Source organism: Castanea sativa, chromosome 4 (assembly GCF_040712315.1).
Source record: "Castanea sativa cultivar Marrone di Chiusa Pesio chromosome 4, ASM4071231v1".
NCBI classification, from domain to species: Eukaryota; Viridiplantae; Streptophyta; class Magnoliopsida; order Fagales; family Fagaceae; genus Castanea; species Castanea sativa.
Genome location: NC_134016.1, coordinates 31,758,586 through 31,786,537, shown reverse-complemented (window position 1 = coordinate 31,786,537; position 27,952 = coordinate 31,758,586). Strand labels below are relative to the sequence as shown.

Genomic DNA, 27,952 nt, shown 5'->3' with positions numbered 1-27,952 from the left:
GAACAATGATTTAATATTTGAACTATGACTTTGGACAATCTGACTATATTTTGAACTTTGATACCCAACCAATGACATTTATTCATTGGTACCGAAACTAGTTCTATCTAGGCATCATGAGTTTATCGTGTTTTTGGACCCAACTAATGGGGGATATACATTACACGAAACTAGTTTAATCTGAATCTGATGCCTAGTTATGAGGATATAGCGTGACCATAGTCATAAAAGATTGTTAAGAATATGAAATATGTTTGAATATATGAACTATTTTAATTCTATGAAACTTCTCATGTTTATTTTGAAACTCATTGTATATTATAATCTTTGACATATGCGAAGTATTCGTTCTTATGTAAAATGTATTATTTTGTCAATCTATATGCTTGTCTCAACTAATTTTGTATTTGGTTAACAATTGAGTTGTCAACTCGCCCCTCTCTTTCCCCTTTCAGATTTTGATAAGAAAGAGTAGCATGTGTTTAGGCTTCCGTTGGAATGTGCGTATGAGTGAAGTTTAGGAATCATTGGAATAAGATTTGGACTTTTATGTTTAAAAATTATTTTTAGTTTAGACTCTTAGTTTTAAAAGATTTAGTTTCCTTCTCCCTTGTGTGTGTGTATTTATTTCTAAAAAAAGAAAAAGAAAAAAGAATGGGTAATTGTCCCACATTGTTTAAGAGAGTGTATTTTGTATAGTATAACTTGCCCCACACTTCCTTAAAAGTTACCATGACTTTTGAGTGAAGTTGTGGTGTGCCTTTGTGTTAGAATCTCTTTTCCTCTTCCTTGTGTGTGTGTGTTTGTTTGTCAAAAAAAAAAAAAAATTAGTTTACCTTTTCTTTGTGATGTTGGAAGATTATTATTATGGTTGGACTTTTGTACTTAATTGGATTTGATCTAATATGTCAATTGTTGAGGTTTATTAATGCTATTTGAAGGCCTTGAATGCTTGTAATAAGGTGAAAACTGTGTAAGTGTGCAGCTATTGTTGCGTGCTTAACCCTCTTGGTTGGGTTTGGGGCATGACATTTATGATTGAGATGGTCAATAAAAGTATAGTGATATCAAAATCTTTATTTAGCTTTTTCCTTTTTTATTTATTTGAGTGATATGTTTAAAATCAAGGCGAAAATACACTGTTGATCCCTACATTTTAGGCCAATTCTCATTTTGATCTCTAAATTGATTTTGCTCCTAAGTCAGTCCCTAAAATCAGAAAATCGATTCTATTTAGGTCTCTGCCGTCAACCTAGTAGTAGAAAATACATACGTGGTAGATGGAATGTAGTGTTGGGGGGGGGGGGGGGGGTCTAGCAATATGGTTTTGTTCTCTCAACTTTGGATATTGAGGTCTTATATGGCCAATCACACCACAATGGTGACAAGTTAGAACAAACTTAGATCCATCAAAAACCTTAAATTGAGACCTAAATGAAGGCTTTGGCTTAAGAGCCTTTCTCTCCACCTTTTAATTTCTTTTGCGTGGAGGAGTGTACACCAATTTGTCCTTTGAGGTAGAACACACAATAGGAAAAAAATCAGGCACCACAACATGATTCCAACAAAGAATTTCTTCATTTTTAGCAATAGGTTCAACAATCAAACACTTGGCATGCATCTTAAGAGATTCATTTTCACATTTAAGATCATCAACTAGTTTGTTATACAAAACAAGTTTAGCATCCAAGTCCATATTCAAACATTCAAACTCGTTTAGTTTTTCAAGAGAATGTTCAGCAAGTTTTTTATACTTTTCAATCAATTTATTGGATTTATTGAGCTTAGCAATCAGATCATCATTTTCACAAATGAACTTGCTAAAATTCTCATGAAACTTCTTAGCATTTTTCTTTAAGAGTTTGACATTTGGAATATCAACAACAACATCCATAGATTCATGTAACATATCATCACAATTTTGAGGATTAACACTCATAGAGGCATTTTCACAAACACATGGCATGTTACACTCAACAACATCCAAAACATCCATAGAAGCATACAAAACACTATCCATGGAAAAACACTTAAGGGGTTAAGGATCGCACTTAGGTAATAAAACCAAAACAAGTGTACCCGTTCTGATACCAATTGAAAGCTCGGATTTGTGTGAAAACACAAAAGCTTGTTTAGACCCCCAATTAAAATTACAGTTAGATTGTTTTTACTCTAACTTATCTAAGTGCGGAACAAGAGTAAATGAAGTGCAATAAACCGATAACTACTCTAGTGCATAAAACAAGAATAACAAATAATAAAAGTAAAGCACAACAGTAAGGGAAGAGAGATGCAACCACAAGATAACACCAAGATGTGTTATCGAAGAGGAAACTGAAGAACTTGGCAAAATACCTCTCCGTCGCCCTCCAAGCGGTAAATCGATCCACTAAACAATAAGTTGGAATACACGAATAGTAAGAGACCTTCCAAGCCTAATCCAACCAATGCATCTAAGCCCTCCAAGCTTCTACTCCAACAAGGCTTCTCGGAACCGTATCTTTTCTAGCTTTCTAGATTCTACAATATGCCCGATTGCTTCTGCCAAGCCTCACTGGCTTCTTTTGGCAAATCCCTAAAACTTCCCAAGCTCCAAAACACTCTCTACACTCTGAAAATGTGTGGGCTATGTTTGGGTAAAAATCTCCTTTTAAGGTATGACAATGAAAGAGGGAAGGAGAAGAGGCTAGAATGATTTCTCACTAAGGTATGACCTCTCATGCTTTTGTAGTTAATGAGGGTAGATATAGTATGGATGAAGGGTAAGAAAGTCATACTTAAAAATCCTCCAGGCAGAGAGTTTCGCGGGTATCTCGTGAGAAGGCTTAATCGCGAAACACTCTCGAAATCCTCCAGGCTGGCATGACTCTTCAGCTTCCAGCATGTGCTTCTCATGTGGCTCTTTCGCGGGTTAGCTTCTAGCGAGACACTCGCGAAATTCACTAATTCTTCATTTTATGCTCGATTCTTCACCAACTTAATACTAAACCTACTACAATAAAATCCCATAAAATACAACGAACAAAATTAAAGCAATTACAACATATTTTGTCATGGAATAAAGCCAACATAAAACATAGTTGTAAATCGCAACTTTACACAAAAAAAATACTTATGTACCTTTCAAAGACAACATTGCTTACGACTTGTTGAGGAGTTGCTGACTGTGGGTGTGGGAGCAAAGAGTGACAAACCACTGGTGAGCACAGATGTTGAGATAGTAAGGCCGACATACTTAGCAAAGAAAAAGATTAGCTGAAAAAAGAGATGAAGAAAATCAAACATCAGAGAAGAATAGAAAGGAAGGGAGAGAGAGAGGGAGAGAGGTATGCTTTGTTACTATTGGTGGAGCAAGTCAAAGAGAGAAGGATACAGAGAGTAAATCAGGGGCTACAATAAACACAATTTCTTAATTTAAAATTGAAAAATACAAGTATATATATGCCAAAGAAAAGGAAAAATTAAAAAAAGCAACCAACAATACTTGTAATAGAAAGAAACATGGTGACTTACTAGTCCTGAACCACCTTAATTAGAATCCTTGCAATCAGAGTTACCATAGTTAGAACTACCATGAGCCATACATCCTTTCTGTATATTTGAATCCTCCATGAGTGTGGTACATCATTAGAGTTGCCTTCACCACTAGATCCAGCCCCATTGTATTCATCATGGCTTTTCTCAATTTTGCTACCTTCTGTTGAATTGTCAAAATCATGTTGAGCATCTACATCTACACCCTTGTAAGGATGATTATGAGGTATAGGTATTGCATAGGATCTTAATCCCTCATAAGGAACGATGCAGCTACTGTTGTTGGATTGGGTCATCATTTCTCTGATCTCTTCAATGTCTTGCTTGTATACCATACAAAATCCACATTTCTTACACTCAAAGTGTGGGTCCCGTTTACAATCAAATTCAACCTCCATATGAATGATTCCATTCTCATCAATTTGACTCAAGTCTACTCTCTCATTCTTAGAAAAACATTCAGGGTGAATATAGAGTAGCCAAAGGTGATCTAATTCAGTCTGAACAAATTTATGATTTAAGAATCCGAAACATCTAGAATTTCTAGGGTTATTGACGAAGATATAACAATCCTTCATTATATCTTCTTGATGAAGATAATGGAGTGAAAAAACAGAGCACACAGCCATTCCAATCCACTTATTACAAGAATGAGTTACATGTGCATTCACTATAGCCCCTGCACTCTGATGGCTAAACCATCTCAGGATTTCACTTCTAGGAATAACAATACTAATGGTAGCCAGAAATGAAGTATTACATGCCTTGTAGATTCCCTGAAACATACAGACCATGATGTTTAGAATTTTGTAAGATAAATAAATAAATAAAAATATATATATATATATATATATAGAGAGAGAGAGAGAGAGAGAGAGAGAGAGAGACCTGAGCATATCCTGATAGAATTGTGAAGAGCATGTCAATCCAACCTTGATTGTCAGCCAATTTGAGACCTGATCATATCCTGATAGAATTGTGAAGAGCATGTCAGTCCAACCTTGATTGTCAGCCAATTTGATGCAATCAAAGAAATAAAGACACGGCTGGTCAAAGTTGCATAGTGTTAATCTACTTGGCAATGTTTCCAAGGAGATACAACCTTCTGCAAAAACATATGAAGTGCTCGATGGAAGTTGTGGCAATGAACGAAGCCTCATACAATTCCTCACATAAATATGTCTCAAATTAGAAAGTTGAATGATACTTTTTGGAAGGTAATCAAAATTATTTCCACTTAGATCAAGATATAGTAAAGATGATAAGCAACCAAATTTGTTAGGGATTGTTAGAAGATTGCAATCACTCAGATCCAATCTCACCAAAGAACGCAACCCTGACAAGGAAGATAAAAAGTCCATAGATTGTGGCACTTTATATCCCCTAAAAGATAGTTCTTTAAGATTTCTTGAAAGAACAGAGGAAGGCAACTCTTTTATAGTAACTCCACTCACATCAAGCACCTCTAGACTTTTGATATTCCATAGGTTTTTTGGCAGATTTTCAAGTTTCGGGCATCTAGCCACTCTTATATCTTTAAGCGATTTGAAGCCACAAATGATGCTAGGAAGACACACTAAATTTTTCAATCTCTTAAGTGCAATGAAACAAGGTTAGTCGAATGCTCAATTGAAGAGGGAAGTTTCGTAATAGTAGTGCCATCTAAGTCAAGTATCGATAACCATTCCATATTTTCGATAAATTTTGGAATCCTCTTGATTTTTGAACAGCTAGAAAGAATAAGAATATTAAGAGACTCCATTGCAAACTTCTCAGGAAGACTACTAAGGTTTTCGCAACCTTTTAGATTGATATCTTTAAGTGAATTGAAGCTCCAAATGATACTAGGGAGACATGCAAGATTTTTGCAGTCACTTAAATCCAATGAAGCAAGATTAGTCAAATGTTCAATTGAAGAGGGAAGTTTCGTAATAGCTGTGCTTTCTAAGTGAAGTTTCAGTAAGCTTTTCATATTTCCCATAAATTCTGGAATTCTCTTGATTTGTGAACAATTTGAAAGAATGAGAATTTCAAGAGACTCCATTTCAAACTTGTTTGGAAGGCTACTAAGGCTTTTGCAATTTTCTAGATTAAGAAGAGTAAGCCTTTTCTGAACTAAAATAGATGGGTCAACCTCACATAAATTTATACAACATTTAAACACCAATTTCTTGAGATTGGGAACTCCGGTGACATTAGGGGTTGCAATGAGGTTCAATGAATCGTTCAATTTGATGGACTTCAACTTGTCATAATGCTGTTAAAATCCATAAAATAAAATAAATAATAAAAGCTAGATTAGGTTCCCCAAACCATAGAATTTATTGCTTTTTATTAAATTTATAGGAGTACTTAAATAACAATCTTACCTTTATCCCTTCCCAAAGTCGTATAATTTTGCTGTGGCACATGGAAAGTTCAATAAGCTCATTTGATTGAAAACTTGATGGCAAATATTTTCCAGGATACCTACTCCAATCAAGATATCTTAAGCCATTAGGAAGAATTTTGGGACCGTGAAGAAGGTGAACATCATGAATTATAAGCAATTTAAGGTTAGGCATCTTTGAAAATGCTTCAAGATTCCAATATATCATTTTCGATTTATGTAGTTCACCCAATTCAAGGACAAGTCCTTGCATTGCTTCCGTTTCCTAAGAATAAAGAAAAAAGGAGCGTGTTAGTTGCAAAATATATGATTACTAAAGTTGTTCAAATTTCAACTTCTTTGAAAAACATGATAAGGTATATTCTCTAAATGATCTCTTACCGTATTTTTCATCAGCACGATGTGAAGGTCCTTATATAGCCACAATTTGCTCCACTTTTCAAGTTCTTGAGGATAATCTTGACAAACTATGTCTTGTCCCATTCTTTGTAGTAATTCATGCATCCAATATTTATTTTCAAAATATTTTACAGGAGACTTTTCAATGAGAACCTTTAATCCAATTTTAGGAAAAAGGCCAAGACAATCTAGTATTTCTACTACATAATTTTTGTCCTTCATATTTAAGAAACATGCAATATGTAGAAATATTTCCTTTTTAGTATCCTGAAGTCCATCAAAACTAATTTCAAGTATTTTAAAGATGCCTCTTTCAGGATATTTTTTGAGCCTATCTAATGCACTTTCCCATTCCTCCTTTTATTGCACAAAAATGAACCCAAAACAACAATAGCTAAAGGTAGGCCTTTAGCATAATTTTAAAAATATGTGGACAATTCTAGATAATCTTTGGGAGATTGATCTTCTTTGAAGACTTTCAAACTAAAAAGACGAAGAGCCTCAATTTCTTTCAATTCTTCAACCTCATATATTCCACATACTGTATGCATTTTCAACAAATTCTCTTCTCTTGTTGTTATGATAAATCTACTGCCAGGACCAAACCAATTAGACTCCCCAGCTAACTTTTCTAATTGATTGAAGTCATTTACATCATCAAGAACAAGAAGAATCCTTTTATGACATAATCTATTCATGATCATAAGAACTACATCATCAACATCCCTTATATTCACATTTTTCTCCATCAAAATATCATGAATAAGTTTTTGATGTAATGGAAGTAAGCCAGACTTTTCAGATTCGATCCTAACATTAGTGATAAAACAATCACCTTAAATTCACTAAAAACCATTTCATAAACAACTCTAGCAAGAGTTGTCTTACCAGTTCCACCCATTCCCCAAATCCCAATGATGCGAACATCATTTGATCCTATAGCTAAAAGCGATATCAATTCCTCCACTCAGGAATCTATTCCTACTAATCCTTTGGTATTTCTTGGGAATGGATATCTCAATTTATGTGATATGGATTCCACAATATCTTGGATAAATTTTGACTCATACTTGCAAAGAAGAAAGACAATTAAGCAATGTGATTGAACCACCCAATACACCCCCACCGGTAAAATAAGTCAGATATTCTGTGTTTTAAGTTTTATTATAAGTACCCTCAAATTCTATTTAATTTCAATTGAGAATTAGAGAACTAAGTCAATAAAATAATTTCTACTTGAGATTAATAATTCAATGTCACCGAAAATTCTTAAGTTTATGCCCAACTACGTCAATGAAATAATTTCTACTTGAGATTAATAATTCAATATCACTGAAAATTCTTAAGTTTATGCACAACTAAGTCAATGAAATAATCTCTACATAAGATTAAAATTCTTAATTGGTTTTCTTAATTCACACAAGATTATATTAGGGACCAACAGAATATACATGTCAAACGGACAAGTACACATCCATAAATGAATGTAGTTTTTTTGTCATGTCAAAAATGCATTAGAATCACATCATAACAACTAGTTACAAAATGTATCTAGTATAGGTAAATGCAGATAACAATTTAATATAATCAATGGAAATAATGTTGTTAGCAGAATTTGTCTATCATGTAAATACCAACCAGAGAGATTGGCCACTTCTATCAAAGCAGCTCTCCACATGTGAACTTTCTCTATATTCTCTTTTTCATGTTTGACAAATGCATGTGCATAAGTTCCTGTTTGCTTTCGTACCTTAGATGGATCCACGTCATAAAAAATAGGATAAACTATTGACCCCATTGATTCTTTGCTTTCCATGATCTTTACAAGTTCATCCAAGCACTATGTTGAGGATGCATAGTTTTTTGAGAGAATGACAATAGCAAATCTTGATTCTTCTATTGCTTTTAAAAGCTTGGGTTTAATAGGTTCTCCTCTTTCAAGTTTTTCATTGTCCCTAAAGGTGAAAAGTCCCTTCTGTTTCAACGTAGTGTAGAGATGGTCTGTAAAACTTTTGCGAGTATCTTCACCTCTGAAACTTAGAAAGACATTGTATTTCCACTTACGGCTAAAACAAGCGGAAGAAGATGGGTTTTTGTATCCATGAAAGCCATTCTAAGCTATCAAGTCAACCTCAAATCACAATACAGAATTATAGATAGTCGTCAAAATTTCATTCAGTTTAGATTTTAAGTAAAAATAAATAAACAAATAAAGGGTAAAAGGAAACGATATAGCATAGCAGGAATAATTTAATTGTATTGTGAGTGAAGCTCCCATATTATTGTGTAATTGCTGGTTTAAGTCAAGTCTTTTTCTTTCTTTTTTTGCTTCGTTTTTAGTCAAGTCAAGAAGTCATTTGAGTTGACTTAACGTTGAAGCCACAAAAAAAAAAAAAAAAACGCATGATATTTTATAGTTATTTTGTTTTGAGCACCATAAATTTTATTTAAACCCAACAAAATTAAATTGGTCCCCCTTAAATATATTTTTGGCCATTTTAAGGAGAAAAAAAAAAAAAAAGCTCAACAACAAATTAAATTTGTTTTTCTAAAATCTGAAAAGAATAGAAAAAACCTTGAAGAGAAGAGAAGAGAACATGTGGTGTCCTTAGACATGGCAAAATGGGTCATAATTTTCTGATTCGACCCGACTCGAAAAATACTTGACCTGAACTCGATTTTTATTTACCCGAAGAAAAAAATGGGTTGACCCGTGTTTTTTTGTGGGTCAACCCAACCTGAACCGCGACCCAACCCGAACCCATACCATTTTTTAAAATTTTTTTTGGTAAAAAAAAATAATGAAATTAAGACAATATTGGTTTAATTGTTTGTTGTGAGCTTTAAGAAAATAATTCAGACATTTACATAACTGCATGCAAATTAATTGAAAGATGAATGATTAAGCATTCTGTAACGAGTAAAGATTTTTAAATATCAATTAGCAAAATACATGTCAAAATAATCTGGTTACAATATAGTTAAAAATATAGATTTAAAATTGTAAACATGTGTGAGAAACATTCATAAGTGTGAAAATAGTGAAGCCAAAGTATCAAATTAACATAAATTATGAATGCTTAGACCTATTTTTTTAATAATTTTTGTCCAAAATAAATGACTCTTCAAAGTAAATTATGATATTTCCTAGAGTGTGTGTTGCTTAACAATGATATGATATTCATGAAAGAAATCATGTATAAATAAGTAAACAATCAAACTTTAATGTATATTTCAAATTGAAATAGAGTGCCAACCACAATTTACAATAGATTATAAAATTAATTTTCAAGATTGTAAATTTCTTATATGTCTTTATTCTTTGTTAAATGAATTATCCAATAAGTTATTTGTGATTTTGTTTTATATTTTGGGATGTTGATATTATGTAGAAATAAAACTTGTGTATTTGTTTTATTTATCTTTGTGTTATTTTGTTTTAAATAGCAATGTTAGGATTTATATAATTTTAAAATTATTGAATAAGTATTAATAAGTGTAGTTCATTCTTGATATAAGTGGTAAATTCAAAGTAATGCATTTTACATCAAGTAATTTGTTACATGGCTTTCCAAATGGCAAAAACATGTTTTCTTTATAAAAAAAATCATGTGAAAAATACAGGTCAACCCGACCCAACCCAACCCGCAACCTGATTGACCTGAACCCTTTTTAACCCGCTTAAAATGACCCGTTTTGACCTGCAACCCAATCGACCCGACTTGAACCCGACCTGACCCGCCCGTTTTGCCATGTCTAGGTGTCCTTGGCTCAGCCTTAGTGATAGTCAGTGAGTCCACTCTCTGCCTTATCTCATCTGTAGATAATTATTGCAATTCGCAACTCTCTCTCTCTCTCTCTCGGTCTCTCAGTCTCTCATCTCTTGCTCTTTCTCTCTCTGTGTTTGTTTTGATTTCTCGCTTTGTGGACTCTGATTTTTTTTTTTTTTTTTACTGAGTCTGACTTTGTGCTTGTCGACTTTAAATTTATAATTTATTAATAATTTATGATAATGTCATACTTTGTTATGATTTATTATTTGCTAAGAGTGGCTCTTTGGGCAATAAAAGCTTTATGTTCAATCGGTTATTTTTTATTCTTTATTTTCCAAAAGGTAAAATTTAAATAAAATAATTACGTGATTTAAGTGAGACCAGTAAATAGTAAAAAAAGAAGAAGCAAAAGTTAAATAAGTAAATGACTTACGTAAGACTTAGAAATAGTAAGAAAAATAAATAATAAGATGACTTATAAGTGCATTCCAAATAAGCACTGAGGACAAATATAAATGCACTATAGTTTAGGAGGGGGGGGGGGGGATAGTGGGGAGTGAAGGAATTTTTTTTTTTTAATAGAATTGTTGAGTTAAATTCTTAATAACCTAATGCTATGGACACAACAAAATTTCTTCTTAATACAATTACAAAGACTACAAAGTTGAGTTGAATTGTTAAATAAAAGAATTGTATATTTTTTTTATTGAATTGTTAAGTTGAATTCTTATTAGAGTAATGTTATAGACACAATAATAATAAAAAATTTCTTAATACAATTACAAAGGACCAAGATGTTTCTTTGATTGAATTGTATTTTTTTCTTTTATTAGTACTATGGACAAATATTTGATAAGTAAAGTAACTGAATACTATAAGAATGGACAAATATATAATGAATGAACTGCAAAATTGAATGGGAGATAAATGCATGAATTGTTGTTTGGTTGTATATATTAAAAGAGATGTAACTTACAATATTAATGATTAGACTATCATGCAATGACAAAACATTTTGTATTTAAAGTTCTCTTCTTATTAGATTTTGTGTAACTTAGGGTCCGTTTGGTACATATGTTTAAAATCTGAAAATTGTTGTTCGAAAATATTTGTAAAAATACGTGTGAGTGAAAAAGTGTGTGGAATTAGTGTAATGTTGTTTAAAAATTGAAAATTGTTGTTTAAAAATACAAACCAAACACCCCCTTAAGTTTCGTAAAACTTTTGCCTTTTTTTGAGGGGGGGGGGAATGGGGATGAATGAGCAATTCATTTCAATAGAAATAGATGTACAATCAGTCCAAAACGCAACCAAACAATCCAACACCAATACAGAAACAACCGACACCGTAAACATTACAAAATGAAATTTCCTACTCTGTTACTTAATAGAAACAAGGATAATTAATTGCTACTATTCTCCTGTTTTGAACAGAATTTCAGTAACTGTCACATTCAACTCTGTTCTTCACTTCCCACCTAATCATTTTGACCATAGCCTCTTCAGAAGGTAGTCTTCCTTGATTAATACTAGCATTCCTCTGAAACCAAATATGATACATAGTAGAGCAGAATGCCAATCTAGACACAATTCTCATCCTTGAGCATAATCTCATGCCAACAGAACTTTGGGATTTATTTTAGGCACCAGCTCATTATGGTTCACCATATATTCATTGAGAATGAACAATCACAAAACAAGTGATCCCTATTTTCAATTATCCTTTTACAAAGAACACACCGAGTATCAAGATTAGCACACCATCACTACACATTTAATCTGATGTGGACATTCTGTTGTGAACTGTTAGCCTTAGCCAGCCTATAAACACATGCTTTGGAATTACTTTGGGAAACCAGATGATGATCTTCATGATTTAAACTTGGGGAATTTCTTCCTAATACAGTTTCATGCACCTTTACAAGAATATGTCATTGTTTTCTCAGTAATCCAAATTAGCATATCTTCCCGTCCAATCTCATCTAGACTATAAGCTTACTCCGTATGTTATACAAGCAATCTTGGGACATAATATCAGAGAAAGTGCCTCCAGCAATACCATAGTTGTCCAGTAAAAGCTGCAAGTACCATCTAAATGCTTCAGATTTTGTGGCAATTAGAAGCTACTATAACATACAAAATTATTGTGAAAGCCTCAAGAATCCTTCAAAATGCATGAACCTGCCATCATCTGAATGAGAGTTTCTAATTTATTTATTTTTGTATTTATCTGTTTAATTATTCGTTATAGTAAATAGATATAAAATGCAGTGGGGCAGTTATACATTTGGATTAAAAATGTAGCAGGACCAATTTTTTTAGGCAATATAGCATTTGTCTTTGAATTTTCCAAGATTCCAAACTAACCTAAATTAAGCCAAGTGCTTAAATAATTAGACGAATTAAATGGAATCCAGCAAAACCTGAAGGATATAAAGATGAAAAATTATGGAGAGAAGTCCAAATAAAATAAATGTGGAAGAAATCCAATCAATATTCAAAACTGAAGAAAATGGGTCAGTTTCCAAATCAATTTGCACAAAAGCTAGGCAGGAAAAAAGAAAAAAAAAATTTCAACAACTAAAAAAAAAAACAAACCATTTCATAAAAAGAAGAAAGTAAACCCAACAGAGAACGCTTAAATAAATAAGCCAAATTTCATTTTTAAAAAATTACAATGGAGCTCATTCATGAGCACCTTGTAGGCAATCTGTCAAGAACAGAATTGCATGATTTAAGCCTATCAATTCAAACTAACATTTACATATACCGTTAGAATATGTTAAAAAAGAAGTTGTTTTACTTGCTACATCTTTATTATGTAAAATTGTACGCTACAATGAATCCAATGAATGATATAAATAGGAATACATTATGCCCATTATGGAAAACTTAAAATCATGGTAGCTATAAAACCGTGGACCGTGGTCTACTCTATTGGTGATATAGTGTATTGTATTTTGACATATATGTCTTGATCGCATTACATCAAACACAGTTACACAGAAATATCATTCTAATAAATAAAAAGGACAACAATGGTGCATTTTGGTATGAGACCAATAAAAGAAAAACACTTATGATGTACCTTTCAGAGACAATATTGCTTACAACTGCTTGGGGAGTTGCTGACTGTGGGTGAGAGAGCGAAGAGTGAGAAACCACCAGTGAGTGCAGCTGTTGAGTGACTGAGGCCGACATACTCAACAAAGAAAAGATGAGCTCAAAAAAGAGACATCATAGAAGAACAGAAAGGGAGGGAGAGAGAGAGAGGGGTATGCTTTGTTACCGTTGTGGAGCAAGTCAAATAGAGAAGGGGCTGCAATAAACGCAATTTCTGAATTTAAAATTGAAAAATACAAGTATATATATGCCAAAGAAAAGGAAAAATAAAAAAGTAACCAACAATACTTGTAATAGAAAGAAACATGGTGACTTACTAGTCCTGAACCACCTTAATTAGAATCCTTGCAATCAGAGTTACCATAGTTAAGAGTTACCATGAGCCATTCATCCTTTGTATATAATTGAATCCTCCTTGAGTGTGGTACATCATTAGAGCTGCCTTCACCATTAGGTTCAGCCCCATTGTATTCATCACAGCTTTTCTCAATTTTGCTACTTTCTGTTGAATTGTCAAAATCTTGTTGAGCATCTACAACTACACCCTCGTGAAGTGCTCAATGGAAGTTATGGCAATGAGTGAAGCCTCATACAATTGCCCACATAAATATGTCTCAATACAGAAACAGCCTACATTACACCATAAACATTACAAAATGAAATTTCCAATTCTGTTAGTTTAAGGAGACAAGGACCACTAACTGCTACTATTCTGAAGTACAGAACAGGAAATACCCCCAAAGACAGCAAATTCTCTTGCTTTGAACAGAATTGCAGCAACTGCTACATTCAACTTTGTTCTTCACTTCCCACCTGATCATTTTGACCTAGCCTCTTCAGAAAATAGTCTTCCTTGAGAATACTAGCATTCCTCTAAAGCCAAATATGATACACAGTATGCCAGTCTAGACACAAGTGATTTCTCATCGTAGAACATACTCAGCCAACAGAACTTTGGGTTTTAGGCACCTTCTCATTATGGTTCACGATATCCTCATCAAGAAAGAACAATCACAAAATAAGTGGTCCATACTTTTAATTCTTCTTTTACAAACAACACACTAAGTATCAAAATTAGCATATCACTAAAACATTCAATCTTTTATCGACAATCTGTTGAGAACCCTTAGTCAGCCTATAAACACATGTTTTAGAATTACTTTGGGAAACCAGATGATGATCTTCACCATTCAACCTTGAGGCATTTCATCCTTATACAGTTCCACGCACCTGCACAAGAATATTTTGCTGTTCTATTAGTAATCCAAATTAGCCAGACTATGCTTACTCTGGATGTTAAGCAAGAAATCTGGGGACGCATAACAAAGAAAGTGTCTCCAGTGATACGAAAGCTGTCCAGTAAAAGCTTCAAGTACCATCTAATTGCACCACATTTTGTGGCAATTAGAAGCTACTATAACATACAAAAAAAATAATGAGAAAGCCTCCAGCATGCCTTCAAAATGCATGAACCTGCCATCACTGATTTAGAGCTTCTAAATAATTTATTTATGTATTTATCAGTTTAATGATTTCTTATAGTAAATAGACATAAAATGCAGCAAAACAATTACGTGTACTGATTCAAATTGCAGCAGCTCCAAAGTTAAACTCAGGACTTTTTTATTTTATTTTAAAGCAATACAGCTTTGGTCTTTGCAATTATCGAACCCCATTAATCTAGGAGTCCAAACTAACCCAAATTAAGCCAAATACTTAAAGCTATTAGAAACTAAAAAAATAACAGTTATTGTTATCCAGCAAAACAAGAAGGGATAAGAAGATGAAAAATCGTGGAGAAAAGTCCAAATAAAATAAAAGCAAAACCAAAAGCAGAAGAAAATAGGTCTTTTCCAAATTGATTCATACCCAAGCTGAGTAATTTTTTTTTTAAGTGAACTCAACAGAGAAAGCTCAAGTGAATAAGCCAAAATTCAGTAAAAATAATTTATAGTCAAATATCTTCATGAGCACCTTGTAGGTAATCTGTTAAAAATATATTTTTAGAATATGTAAAATAGAAGTTTTTAGAATTGAGACCGAGAAGGAAAGAGAGCAGAAGTTCTACACTTATATTGGAAAACCCTTGACTAACTACATCTTTATTTTGTTAAATTTGAATGTTGGAAAGAGTCCAACTAAGGGTATAATTATGAAAATCTTAAAATCACAGTAGCTAGTTGTATTGCAAAATCAAAGTATTCTAAAAAAGCATGATCTTCTAAAATTTGGGATTTATTCTCTTAAGGGAAGATTTGTACAAGGTGGTAAAATGAAAATGGCATATTGGCATAGTAAACTTCTGACGCTCACAGGTTTAATGAAAATGTAATAGCAATGACATTTTGACTCTGTAGATTCCTTTGTATCATGGCCTACTTTCTCTCCAAAACAAAAAAACAACGTTACCACCGGCCCAAGGAATCTACAGAGTCCATGTAACACGAACTTTAACGTAATTTCTGAGCTTAAAATTCCAAAAAAACAAAAACAAAAGTTATACATGCTCAATAGGAAGCTACAGAGTCCATGAAATGATGACTTACCAGGCCCTTCATTAGAATTATTGCAATTAGAGTTAGCATGAGCCCCTACATTCTCTATCTTTCAATCCTCTTTGAGTGTGGGACATCGTTAGAGCTGCCTTCACCACTAGGTCCAGCCCCATCATATTCATCGCGGCTTCGCTTCATTGTGATACCTTCTGATGCATTTTCAAAATCATGACCAACATCCAAACCCTGATAAGGAGTGATGCAGGTGCTGTTGCTGGATTGTGCCATCATTTCTCTTATATCTTCAAGGTCTTCCTCGTATACTAGACGAAACCCACATTTCTTAATCTCCCGGCAGTGGCTTAAATCATATTGAAATGAAAATCTAACCTCCATCTGTATGAATCCATTCTCATTAATTCGACTCAATACTGCTCTATTATTTTTAGTAAACATTTGAGAGGGTCTATAGGACATCCAAAGGTGACTTGATGTAATCTGAACCAATCTAGTACTAATGGCTACATAAAAGCTTGAACCTTCATAGTTATTGATTAGAATGCGACATGTCAGAAAATGGCCATTATTAGAAAGATAAAAATTGGGGCATGACAATTCAGTACACACAGCCAATCCAATCCACTTATTACTTGAAACAGACTGCCTATTTTTGTTGGGATGAGTAACTTGTGCCTTAACTATATTCCCCACACTCTGATGGCTAAACCATTTTGGAATTTCACTTCCAGGAATCACAATATTAAAGTAACTAAAATATGTAGATTGCTTGCGGAGTTCCTGAAACATACAAATCATGATGTTTAGAATTGACAAAATATATACATATATATATATACACACACACACTAGGAGCACGAACACTTCATTTAGGGTGTCGTACCCATGTCACATTCATGTCATACCAGTATCGTATTGGCTGTTTCATGTTATAATTTTTCAGAAATTGTTTGTGTGACCATGTCGTACCCGTGTCAGTGTCTGTGCTTCCTAGTATATATATATATATATATATATATATATATATATATATATATAGAGAGAGAGAGAGAGAGAGAGAGAGAGAGAGAGAGAGAGAGACCTGATGAAATGTTAATAGCATTCTCAGCACGTTAAAGAACATGTCACTCCGACCATGACTATCAGCCAATTTGAAGCAATTGAAGAAGGAAAAATGTGTACGGCGGAAAACGTGTGGTGTTAATCTATTTGGAAATGTTTCCAATGAGGTACAACCATCTGCTGTAACCCGATAAGTCATTGATGGCAATTGTGGCAACAAACGAAGTCTTGTGCAATTGCGTAAATTAATTGCCGTCAATTTAGATAGTTGCACCAGACTTTCAGGAAGGCAACTAAAGTGATTTTCACTTAGATCTAAATGGATTATAGAGGATAAGTTTCCAAAATCATTAGGGATTGTTTGGAGATTACAGTCACTCAGGTCCAATTTCGTTAAAGAACACATACCCAAAAGGGAAGGCAATAACAAACTCACAGGATTTAGGCTTATTCTCGACATTAAATTAAAGGGGAAAAGCTTATTCCATAGTTTAGGTGGTGGCCCTTTACATCCCCGAAAAGACAGTTCTTTAAGATTCTTTAAGGTAACAATAGAGAAAGGCAACTCTCTTAAAGCGATTCCGCTTACACTGAGCTCCTCTAGACTTTCAATATTCCATAGCTTCTCCGGTAGACTATCAAGCTTCGAGCATCCAGACAAATTAATATGTTTAAGTGACTTGAAGCTACAGATGATACTAGGAAGACACACAAGGTTCTTGCAATCTCTTAAATGCAATGAAGCAAGGTTTGTCAAATATTCAATTGAGGAGGGAAGTTTCGTAATAGCAGTGCCATCTAAGTGAAGTTTTGATAAGCGTTCCATATTTCCCATAAATTCTGGAATTCTCTTGATATTTGAACAGCCCGAAAGAATGAGAATTTCAAGAGACTCCATTTCAAACTTGCTTGGAAGACTTCTAAGGCTTTTGCAGTTTTCTAGACCAAGAAGAGTAAGCCTTTTAAGAACCATGATAGATGGGTGAACTTCATGTAAATTTACACAACCATTAAAAAATCAATTTCTCAAGATTGGGAACTCCAGTGAAGTCTGGGGTTGCAATGAGGTCTAAGGAATTGTTCAATTTGATGAACTTCAACTTGTCCAAGTACTGTTCAAAGCCAAAATATACACTCTATAAGAGTTAGATTTAACAAACCCTATAATTAATTGAAAAGTAAAAACAAAGTTGTATCAGAGTACTTAAATAACAATCTTACCTTTGTCCCTTTCCAAAGCTGTTCAATTTTGCTATGCAACAAGTGAAGTTCAACAAGCTCATTTGGTTGAAAATCTGGTGGCAAAGATTTTGAAGGATACCAAGCCCAATCAAGAAGTCTTAAGTTATTAGAAAGATGGTTCGGGCCATGCAGAAGTTGAACACCATGAATTATAAGCAATTTAAGGTTAAGCATCTTTGAAAAGGCTTCTAGGTTCCAAAGTCCCTTGTCGTATTTACGTAGTTTTTCAGCTTTAGGAAACTCTAAGACTAGGCCTTGATTTGCTCTTGTTCCCTGATAATCAAGAAAAAGGGATGGATGAATTGCAAGGTACTAGAGTTATTCAAATTGTAACTGTGTTGAATAAAATTATAAGGCATATGCTCAAGTTCTACGAATGATCTCTTACCGAATTTTCCACCAGTACGTTATGAATGTCCTTGTGTATCCATAATCTGCTCCAGGTCCCAGGTTCTTGAGGATGATCTTTACGAACTATGCATTGACCCATCGTTTGTAGTAGTTCATGCATCCTATATTCATTTTTAAGTTCTTTTATAAGAGACTTTTCAATGAGAACCTTTAAACCAATTCCAGGGTAAAGGCCAAGACAATCTAGTATTTTTTCCACATAATATTTTTCCTTCATATTAAAGAAACATGCAATATGTAGAAAGATTTCCTTTTCTGTTTCATGAAGTCCATCAAAACTTATTTGAAGTATTTCGATAACATCTTGATCAGGAAATTCGTTGAGCCTGTTTAATGCACTTTTCCATTCCTTCTTACTTCTATTAAACAAAAAAGAACCCAAAACCTCAATAGCTAATGGAAGGCCTTTTGCATAATTTACAAACTGCTTAGACAACTTTAGATAACCTTTGGCAGGATAATCACTCTTAAAAGCTTTCAACTTAAAAAGATGAAGAGCATCATCTTTATTCAATTCTTTAACCTCATATATTTTAAATACGTTATGTCTTTTCAACAAAGACTCATCTCTTGTTGTGATAATAACTCTACTACCTGGACCAAACCAATTATGCTTCCCGGCTAATTTTTCTAACTGGTTCAATTGATTTACATCATCAAGAACAAGAAGAATCCTTTTATGGCACATGATACGCTTGATCAAACGAACTCCATTATCAACATCTAGTATATTCATACTTGTCTCCCCCAAAACATCATGAATAAGTCTTTGTTGTGATGAATGTAAACCATTTTTCTTTGATTCTTCTCTAACATTAGTAATAAAACTGTGACCTTCAAAATCTTTAAAAATCGTATCATAGACAGCTCTAGCAAGAGTTGTCTTACCAATTCCTCCCATCCCCCAAACCCCTATGATGCGAACATCATTCAATCCTACAGCCAAAAGTGACATCAATTCCTCCACTTGAGAATTTATTCCTACTAAATCACTATTATCTCTTGAAAATGTGTCACTTAATTTGGGAAATATCTCTTTCACAATATCTTGGATTAATTCTAACTCATGCCTGCAAAGAAGAGAGACAATCAAGCAATGCAATTGAATCACCGCTATTACCTTCCACATCCCAAAAGAAAGCATATATTTAGTGTTAAGTTTCAATGTACATTACCCTCAAATTTTGCAAATCTCACGTTGAGAAGAAGAGAACTAAATAAATGCAATTACTCATACATAAGAATAGTAATTCCAAAATCCCAATAATTGAGAATAGAGTAATGAGTAATTGTTGGAGCAATATGTATAAAAAATTCTATTAGAACAGAGTCAGAATTTTAGTTTCAGGGGTAAAAATAAAAGACATAGTTTGACGTAATATTGATTCAAAAAATGTTAATTAATGTAAGTTTTAAAATAAATTAAAATCTTAATATCTTAGTTATCATAAATAAATAAAAATATAAACAAAAAATTAATTTTCACATAAAATATAACTTAATCATAAATTGTATTTTCTACTTAAAGAATAGTATAAATTAAAATATAACATCAAAAATCAATATATATTCATCAACATAATAACTTATAAAGAGAAATCTAAATATAAGAAATGTAAACAAATAATTTAACTACTGAAGAGTACCTATAAATTTTCAAAAAATTCTACATGTGTTTTTTATTGTTTTAAGAATGTGCAAAAATTAATCATGGGTGCAAAAATTAATCTTTCTTTTCTCTAGTTTAAGTCCCCAACTTTCATTTTCAATTATTGCAATTATGTGTATGAAACTCCTAAACAAGGATATGCGGTATTACAATTTTTATTTAAACATAATAATAATAAGATAACTTTTATTTTTATTTTTATAATTGATAGTTCACCCACATCATGTACCACGTCAAATTTTTTTTTTTTAATTAATAAAATGGGTGTCCCATTATGATTATAGCAGTGTAACCTTTAAAAAATTATGAAAGAGAAATACATGTGCAAAATAGTTTTTTTTTTTTTTTTTTTCATAAGTGAGTTGAATCCTAAAATAAAAATTTAGAACAATTTGTTGGGCTTGGCAAAGATAGAGGAGTAATTTTTAAATCCACTACAAATTGGTGGAAGAGGATTCTCTTCTTTGTAGAACCTTTTGATTCAAAAGTGGAAATTTGTTGTAAATCATTTTAAATTCAAATGAATTCCACGTTGAAAAGTGAAAAAGTAAGGAGATACAATTTCCTGTGTAAAAATGGTAATCCCACATTTAAAAGAAGATAACAATGAACAATAACTAAAGACTTAGGGTTATACATGTCAAGAGAATCTTACGTCTAAAAGAACTACCCTTATAGTGTTATATTGTTATACTTTATATAGTATACCAAGTATAAATGTCAAAGGGACTAGTACCCAACCAAAAATAAAGATAGTTGTTGTCATGTCAAATGCATTAGAATGACATCTTAACAACTAGATACCATACAAATCTCGCGTGTCAATAATGACGATTGTTTAATAATATATACAAATAAAAATAATAACATTAGCTTGAATTACCTATCATGTAAAGCAAATCCAGAAAGATTGGCCACTTCTGTCAAAGTAGCTCTCCATGTGTGAACTTTATCCATATTATCTTTGAAACGTTTTTCATATTCGTCAAACGCTTGTGCATAAGTTCCTGCCTGTTTTCGCACCTCAGATGGATCCACATTGTAAAAAATGGGCAAGACTGTTTGCTCCATCTTTTTCTTACATTCTATGATCTTCACTAGTTCATCCAAACACCATGTCGAGGATGCATAGTTTTTAGAGAGAATGACAATGGCAAACATTGATTCTTCTATTGCTTTTAAAAGCTCAGGTGAAATAGGTTCTCCTCTCTTGAGATTTTTATCATCCCTGAAGGTGATGATGCCCTTCTGTTTCAAGGTAGCGTATAGATGGTCTGTAAAATTCTTGCGAGTATCCTCACCTCTGAAACTTAAAAAGACATCGTATTTCCACTTACGACTAGAAGAAGAAGAAGAAGAAGAAGAAGAAGATGATGATGGGTTTTTGGCATCCATGAAGCCAATCTAAGTTTACAAGTAAACCTTGAATCAGAATCCAGAATTATAGACACTCATCAAAATTTCATTCAATTAGATTTCAAGTAAAAATAAACAAACAAATATGGGGTAAAAGGAAATGATATAGAAATTAAAGAGTAAAACTAAAGAGAGGAAATAAAAGAGAAGAATGGACATAACAAGTGAGAACTTACAGATGCTCAAAAAAAAATTTAAATAAAAAGTGAAAACTTACAAATTTTGGAGATTAGCAGTAAAAATTGTATTGTCGGTGAAGCTCTGATATTGTGTAATTGCTGGTTTAAGTAAAGGAATTTGCAGCTTGTTGTGTGTGAGATCTAGAGAGACAGAGAGAGAGAGAGAGTCCTCCGTTTATAGTCAAGTCTTCTTTTTCTTTTTTCAAGCTCGTTTTTAGTCCAGTGTAGAAATCATTTAGGTCACCTAGACTTTCGTGTGGCCCTTGCTTTTAAAGTATAGACTTTAAGACAGAATGCATACTCACGCGGACTGAGGGTGGGATCCACACGTTGTTTCCTGTGGCTAGTGCAGTAGTGCTAAGGCAAAGCTAAATTAAAAAGCAAAATGAGGGTGAAATGAGTTATTTGCTGTAGTTTACTGTATTTTTTTATGCGTCCAGATTCAAAGGCTGCACTAAAATTCTGGTGCTTCATCATGAACAAAGGCCTTAAGAAAATGGAGTAAACAAAGCTGACCACCACGTTGCATTCTTGAGTAATGAATACTCATCATCAGCCTAACAGACTCGCATGCCTAGGCAGTGTTTTTATAATTATGTACTCTCTCCTTTTTAATGTGTGAACCCAACTAATATGTACTCTCTCTCTCTCTTCTTTTTAATGCTTGGGCACATTCATTCAGTAATATATAATTTTGTTTAAGTTTAATATATAATTTTGTTTAAGTTTGTTTATTTAGGAAATGAGTTCATACTTATGTATTTGCAAACAAACTCACAAGTATGAAAATTAATTTAAGTGTGTGTATAACATCCCTATATAGACTTCAGATTAGATTGTATACTAAAGTTTATTATAAATATTCCATTTTAATTGTAATAATTATATAGAATTTGTAATTATAAAAGGTTAATATAAATCTAGTTAATTTTTATGAGTTTCTTATCGAAGTTCTATATATCTAATTAACTCAAATAATTTGATTTCAACTCTAATTTAGTCAATAATTATTAGCATAGATTTCTAAAGGGTTAAAAATAAATAAATAAATAAGGAGTAAAAGGAAACGATTTATAAAGATAAAAAGTGAAACTTAAAAGGAGAGGAAATAAAAAAGAGAAGGGAAAGATGCATGTAAAATGGTGACCAAAAAAAAAAAAAGATGCATGTAAAACAAGTGAAAACTTACAGATTATGAAGAATTGCAGTATTGTCTGTGAAGCTCCTATCGTGTGATTGAGAGAGAGTGAGAGAGAGAGAGAGAGTCTTCCGTTTATATATGGTCCAGCCAATAATTCATTTAACTTTTTCGATACTTCTATAGTTTGACTTTGGTAGCAGATGAGAGGCTGGGATCCACACGTTGCTTCCCTACTGCCAAGGAAATGCTAAATTATTAAATGCAGATACGAGCAAAACGAAGGTGAAAATAAATGGAGTAGGTTGTAGATAGTTGTATTATTTTATTTTATACCTTTCTCGGCCTTTTGGCTAAGATCAAGTATTATTTTATTTTTTAAAAATGATTAAAAAGTTGTAGATAAAATAAATATATTGAGTAGGCTTTTTTATAATACTTTTTTATCAGCATATAGCGATTCGAAATTTTTAAAACGCAAAACTAAGAGCATTTCTAACCGTTACACGGATTTCCTCCAAACAAGTTTGCAGCAATTGCTACAAACAGAGACAAGTGTCAATTAAATAATATGACACCTAAGCAATCACTTAAGTAAGGGTCATGTGCATTGCACATGACCCATTTTAATTGGATTGCTGTTAACCCTAATGTTAACAGCGTTAGGCAGCCTTTCAAAGAAAAAAAAAAAAAAAACAGTGTTCTTCTCCCTCACGCCTCTCCCTCTCATCTCCTCCTCCTCTGTGATCTCAGCAAACTCAGACCGGCGAGAGCTTGGGAGGCAGAATCAACGGCGGTCAAAGCCTAACGTTAACAGCGTCTCTCTCATCTAAACTGGGCCCGGCCCCCTCTCTTTCTCCTCAAACTCTTCAAACCTGCGTCTCAACCTTCTCAGCTTTGTCTTGGGAGGCAGAATTGACGGCGGCCACATGCAGCGGCCGCCGATCTCACCGGCGCATATCTCCATTCCTCCTCTTCACCCGCTTCCCCCTTCGCTGATTCCACCCCATTCACTTTCTCACTCAACCGATGCCGCTCCCATAAAGTCACCGCCAAGGACCACCGCTCCTACCACTCCATCGTTTCTCGGCATTCAACCTGACAGTGACAAATGCAATGTGGCCCAATTTGTTCAGGTCTGATTTTCTTTAAAAAAATTGTAATTAAAAAAAAACATTGTTTTTTTAAAGATAATTATTTCCTCAAATTGGTTTCTAAAATTGCATTATATTTGAAGTTTGAATATTTGTCCTTATGATCATTATCATTGCTGAGTTCTCCTTTCAGATTTTAACAATAGATTATCAATATATAAATATATACTCAGACTGTTAAAAAAAAAAACCTAGAGCAAAAAACATTACTAGAAGCATAACTGAGAGACGCTTTTCATCCACCTTTTCTAGGACTCCAATCAAACCAAGGCACCCAATCACATTGCCTTTATAAGGCAACCAAGTTGATAACTTTCTTAAAGAGCAATACAAATAATATTATCAGTATATAGTATATACCATGACAAAGTTGTATAGTGTAGAGTAGAGCTGTAGAGTCTAGCTTTGCTTAGAGGAAGGGGTTTTCTTTGGCTTCTGTGGCTAGGTACGAAAAGTTTGGAAAAACGTAAAAAAGCAAAAGGGTGGGTCTGAATTGGGTAGTCACAGAGGTTGAATCTTTAGGTATTTTGAGTTCTGGTCATTGTTGTTGTTGTTGTTGTTCCTTGTGACTATTTGCAAGACTATAAACAACTATGATTTTTTTTTTTTGTGCTAAATTTATTAAAAAAATTGAATATTATTTTTCATACTGAATATTCTTAACACTATTGCTTTTTATTGGTTTTTGGACTTAGGAAGAAGCTCAAGTCAAACCTATTGATGGCAGTCCAAACACCCCAAGTAAACACAATAAGGATATTAAGGCACCAATGATTGGAATGAAATTTGATTGTGATGATAGTGCATATGAGTTTTACAAACAATATGCTCATAGAATGGGTTTTAGTGTAAGAAAACAGTATGTTAGGCGAGGAAGTGCTGGACATATTAAGAGGAGAACATTTTGCTGTTCAAAACAAGGTGAACGAGCTATTGACAAACGTCGTGAACAGGTATCTTTCCATCACCCCCATCACCCAATTTCACGAATTGGTTGTTTAGCACAAATGACTTGTCAACTTCAAAAGGATGGTATGTTAGAAGTTGTTTCTTTTTACGAACAACATAATCATGAGTTTGCTCCTTCTCCAATGAAACACATGTTAAGATCAAATAGGAAAATTACACCTGCCCAACAAGCTTTTGCGGATGATGCAGAAAAATCTGGGGTATCAATAAAACAAACCATAGATTTGTTGAGCATGCAAGTTGGTGGTTATGAAAATCTTGGGTTTCTGAATATTGACTATAAAAATCATGTAAATTCCAAGAGGAGAGAGGCTTTAAAGAGAGGAGATGGTCGTGCTGTGATGGATCACTTTAGAAAGATGCAATTAGAAGATCCATCTTATTTTTATTCTATACAACTTGATGATGATAATCAAATTTTGAATATTTTTTGGGCTGATTCTAGATCTATAGTTGATTATGGACACTTTGGAGATGTTATATGTTTTGACACCACTTATCGAACAAATTCATATGGTCGACCCTTTGCTCCATTCATTGGGGTTAATCATCATAAACAATCAATTATCTTTGGTGCAGCTTTACTTTATGATGAAACTATAATGTCATTCAAGTGGTTGTTTGAAACTTTTTTGAGTGCAATGTCAGGGAAACAACCAAGAACTATATTTACAGATCAATCTGCTGCAATGGCTAATGCAATAGAAGATGTGTTTCCTGAATCAAATCATCGTCTATGTGTGTGGCATATTTATCAGAATGCTGCTAAGCGTCTACATCATATATTTAATTCATCAAGCCAATTTCGAAATGATCTTAGTAATTGTGTGTATGATTTTGAAGATGAAAATGAATGGATAGTTGCTTGGAATAACATGCTTGAGACATATGATCTAATTGATAATCCATGGTTGCGTGAAATGTTTGATGTGAAAGAGAAATGGTGTATGGTATATGGTCGACATATGTTCACTGCTGATATGAAAAGCACTCAACGCAGTGAGTCAATAAATGGTGTGTTGAAGAAATACTTGAAGCCAAAATATGGTCTTTTGCAATTTTTTGGACATTACTCTAGAGTATTGTTTGATAAGCGAAGTCAAGAACTACAAGCAGAGTTCAAAATGAGGCAAACAACACCAGTTTTACTATTTGATTTTGAGATGTTGAGACATGCTGCAAAGTTGTACACTCCAGAAATATTCAAAATGTTTCAAGATGAATATGTGAAGATTGTGGATTGTACTATTTACAAGGCTAGTAAATCTGATTCTATGACAGAATATAGAGTGAAATATCGAAACAAAACTCAAGAGCACTTAGTCAAATATGAAGCCTCAACAACGACAGTCCAATGCAGTTGCATGAAGTTTAGTTTTTTGGGAATTCTATGTTCCCATGCTTTGAAAGTTCTTGACAAGAAAAATGTTAAGAGAATTCCAGCCCATTATGTATTGAAAAGATGGACACAAGATGCAAAGGTTGGTTCTATCAAGGACTATCGTGGCATTGATATTAAAGGTAGTGCTTAAGAGTCAGTGGGAAAGCGTCTTTCTTATTTAAGTCACAAATGTCTTCAAATTAACACATTTGCAGCAGAGAGAGAGATGATGTATGAATATGTTGATAAATGTTTTGACAAATTATTGAAGGATTTGCAAGAAATGAGAATTAGATGTTGTTTGTCCTCTATGGAGGGTGAGGTCCATGGTGAAGTTGTTCCCGAGAATGTTTTACAAGGTGATGGTGGATTTGAGTCACATGTGGACATTTCTCAAGACATACGTGGGATCAAAACAAAACCTACTGTAGGTCGACCAAGAGGAAGGTTGAAAAGTTCATTAGAAAGGAAAAAAAGAAAATCTCAAAGTAAGAACGATCAACCCAAAAAGACTAGTGGAGCAAGACAAGTTCAATCACGTGGTGGCTTAAATAGAGTAAGTTCATTTACATTCCATTATAGAACATGAATTTGTAGGTTCATAAATTTGTTTTATGTGACAATTGTTTTTTCTTCCCACATAGGTTGATTCCTCTGTTAATATTAATTCTCACAAAGAACATAGTAATGTTGAACAACCATCACAATTAGTAGATAACATAACTCAGGTATGATGCTCCTATTTACATTTTTTTTCCTTCTAATATCCTATTAAACAATTACTACTATTATAAAGTGACATAAATTTATTTAAATGTCATATACAGGAATCTTTCAGTTGTAGTAATTTGGTTGGACAAGACAATGTTGTTGGGTTAAATGGTCTGAATCAGGTACACTTATAAATTTTGTCTAATATCCGACTACCTAGTTACTTTCATTAGCATAGAAAATGAAATATTGATTTGTTAAAATGTTATATGTAGGGATCTTTTGATTGTGAATTTTTGGTTGGAGAAGATCACGTTGGGTTATATGGCTTGAATCAGGTGTGTATAGTCGTTATGAATTTTGCTACAACTTAAACTTATATTTTCCTTTTAGTTATTTTTTCCATACACTTATTTTATATTTGGTGGCATATTTTACAGGTTTCAGGAGATCCTGATATTGACAACCATTGAAAAACACCATATTGGCTGTTTTCCTTGTGTTTTGCATAGTTTTTGGACAACATATTGACTGTTATATAACATCTAATGGACAGAACTTCGACAGTATTTTTTGGACAGCACATCTGACTTTGACAAATTTTTGGAGAGCATATCTGACAATTTGGATAGATTTTTTGGACAACACAATTTGGACAGATGTTTTAGACATCACAATTTGGACAGATTTTGAATAATTTCATATGCAATGGGAAAGTTTATTTTTATATTTTTGTATTTATGCATTTGCATATTTAAACAGGGCAGCTTTAAATGAATGCAATAGAATGATATGGATGAAAATTTAAATTCAGGAACTTTAAATTTAGCAATAGATTTGTTGAGCTTTTCTTTTTATTTGGCTCTCTTTTAAGATTCAGGAAGTTTAA

The 27,952-nt window shown here is 33.2% G+C and overlaps 1 protein-coding gene and 2 pseudogenes across 1 annotated transcript; 1 reads left to right on the top strand and 2 right to left on the bottom strand.

Annotated features, from left to right (window-relative positions):
* Nucleotides 1–3,123: 3,123 nt before the first annotated feature.
* LOC142632720 (TMV resistance protein N-like) lies at nt 3,124–10,076 on the bottom strand (annotated as a pseudogene).
* Nucleotides 10,077–11,347: 1,271 nt separating this feature from the next.
* Nucleotides 11,348–22,209, bottom strand: LOC142631235 (TMV resistance protein N-like; annotated as a pseudogene).
* A 934-nt stretch (nt 22,210–23,143) lies between these two features.
* LOC142632718 (protein FAR1-RELATED SEQUENCE 5-like) lies at nt 23,144–27,246 on the top strand. Its single transcript, XM_075807073.1, has 6 exons — nt 23,144–23,148; nt 23,744–23,984; nt 24,698–26,492; nt 26,624–26,908; nt 26,997–27,080; nt 27,180–27,246. The coding sequence occupies exons 1-4, from the start codon at nt 23,144–23,146 to the stop codon at nt 26,644–26,646; spliced, it is 2,064 nt and encodes a 687-aa protein (XP_075663188.1). The 3' UTR covers nt 26,647–26,908; nt 26,997–27,080; nt 27,180–27,246.
* The last annotated feature ends 706 nt before the right edge of the window (nt 27,247–27,952 follow it).

What these genes read in the sequence shown, in the direction of transcription:
- LOC142632718 (XM_075807073.1), top strand. An exon ending in ATGTGGCCCAATTTGTTCAG is followed by an intron (nt 23,985 to 24,697) that starts GTCTGATTTTCT and finishes TTTTGGACTTAG; the next exon opens with GAAGAAGCTCAAGTCAAACC. An exon ending in TCGTGGCATTGATATTAAAG is followed by an intron (nt 26,493 to 26,623) that starts GTAGTGCTTAAG and finishes AAATTATTGAAG; the next exon opens with GATTTGCAAGAAATGAGAAT.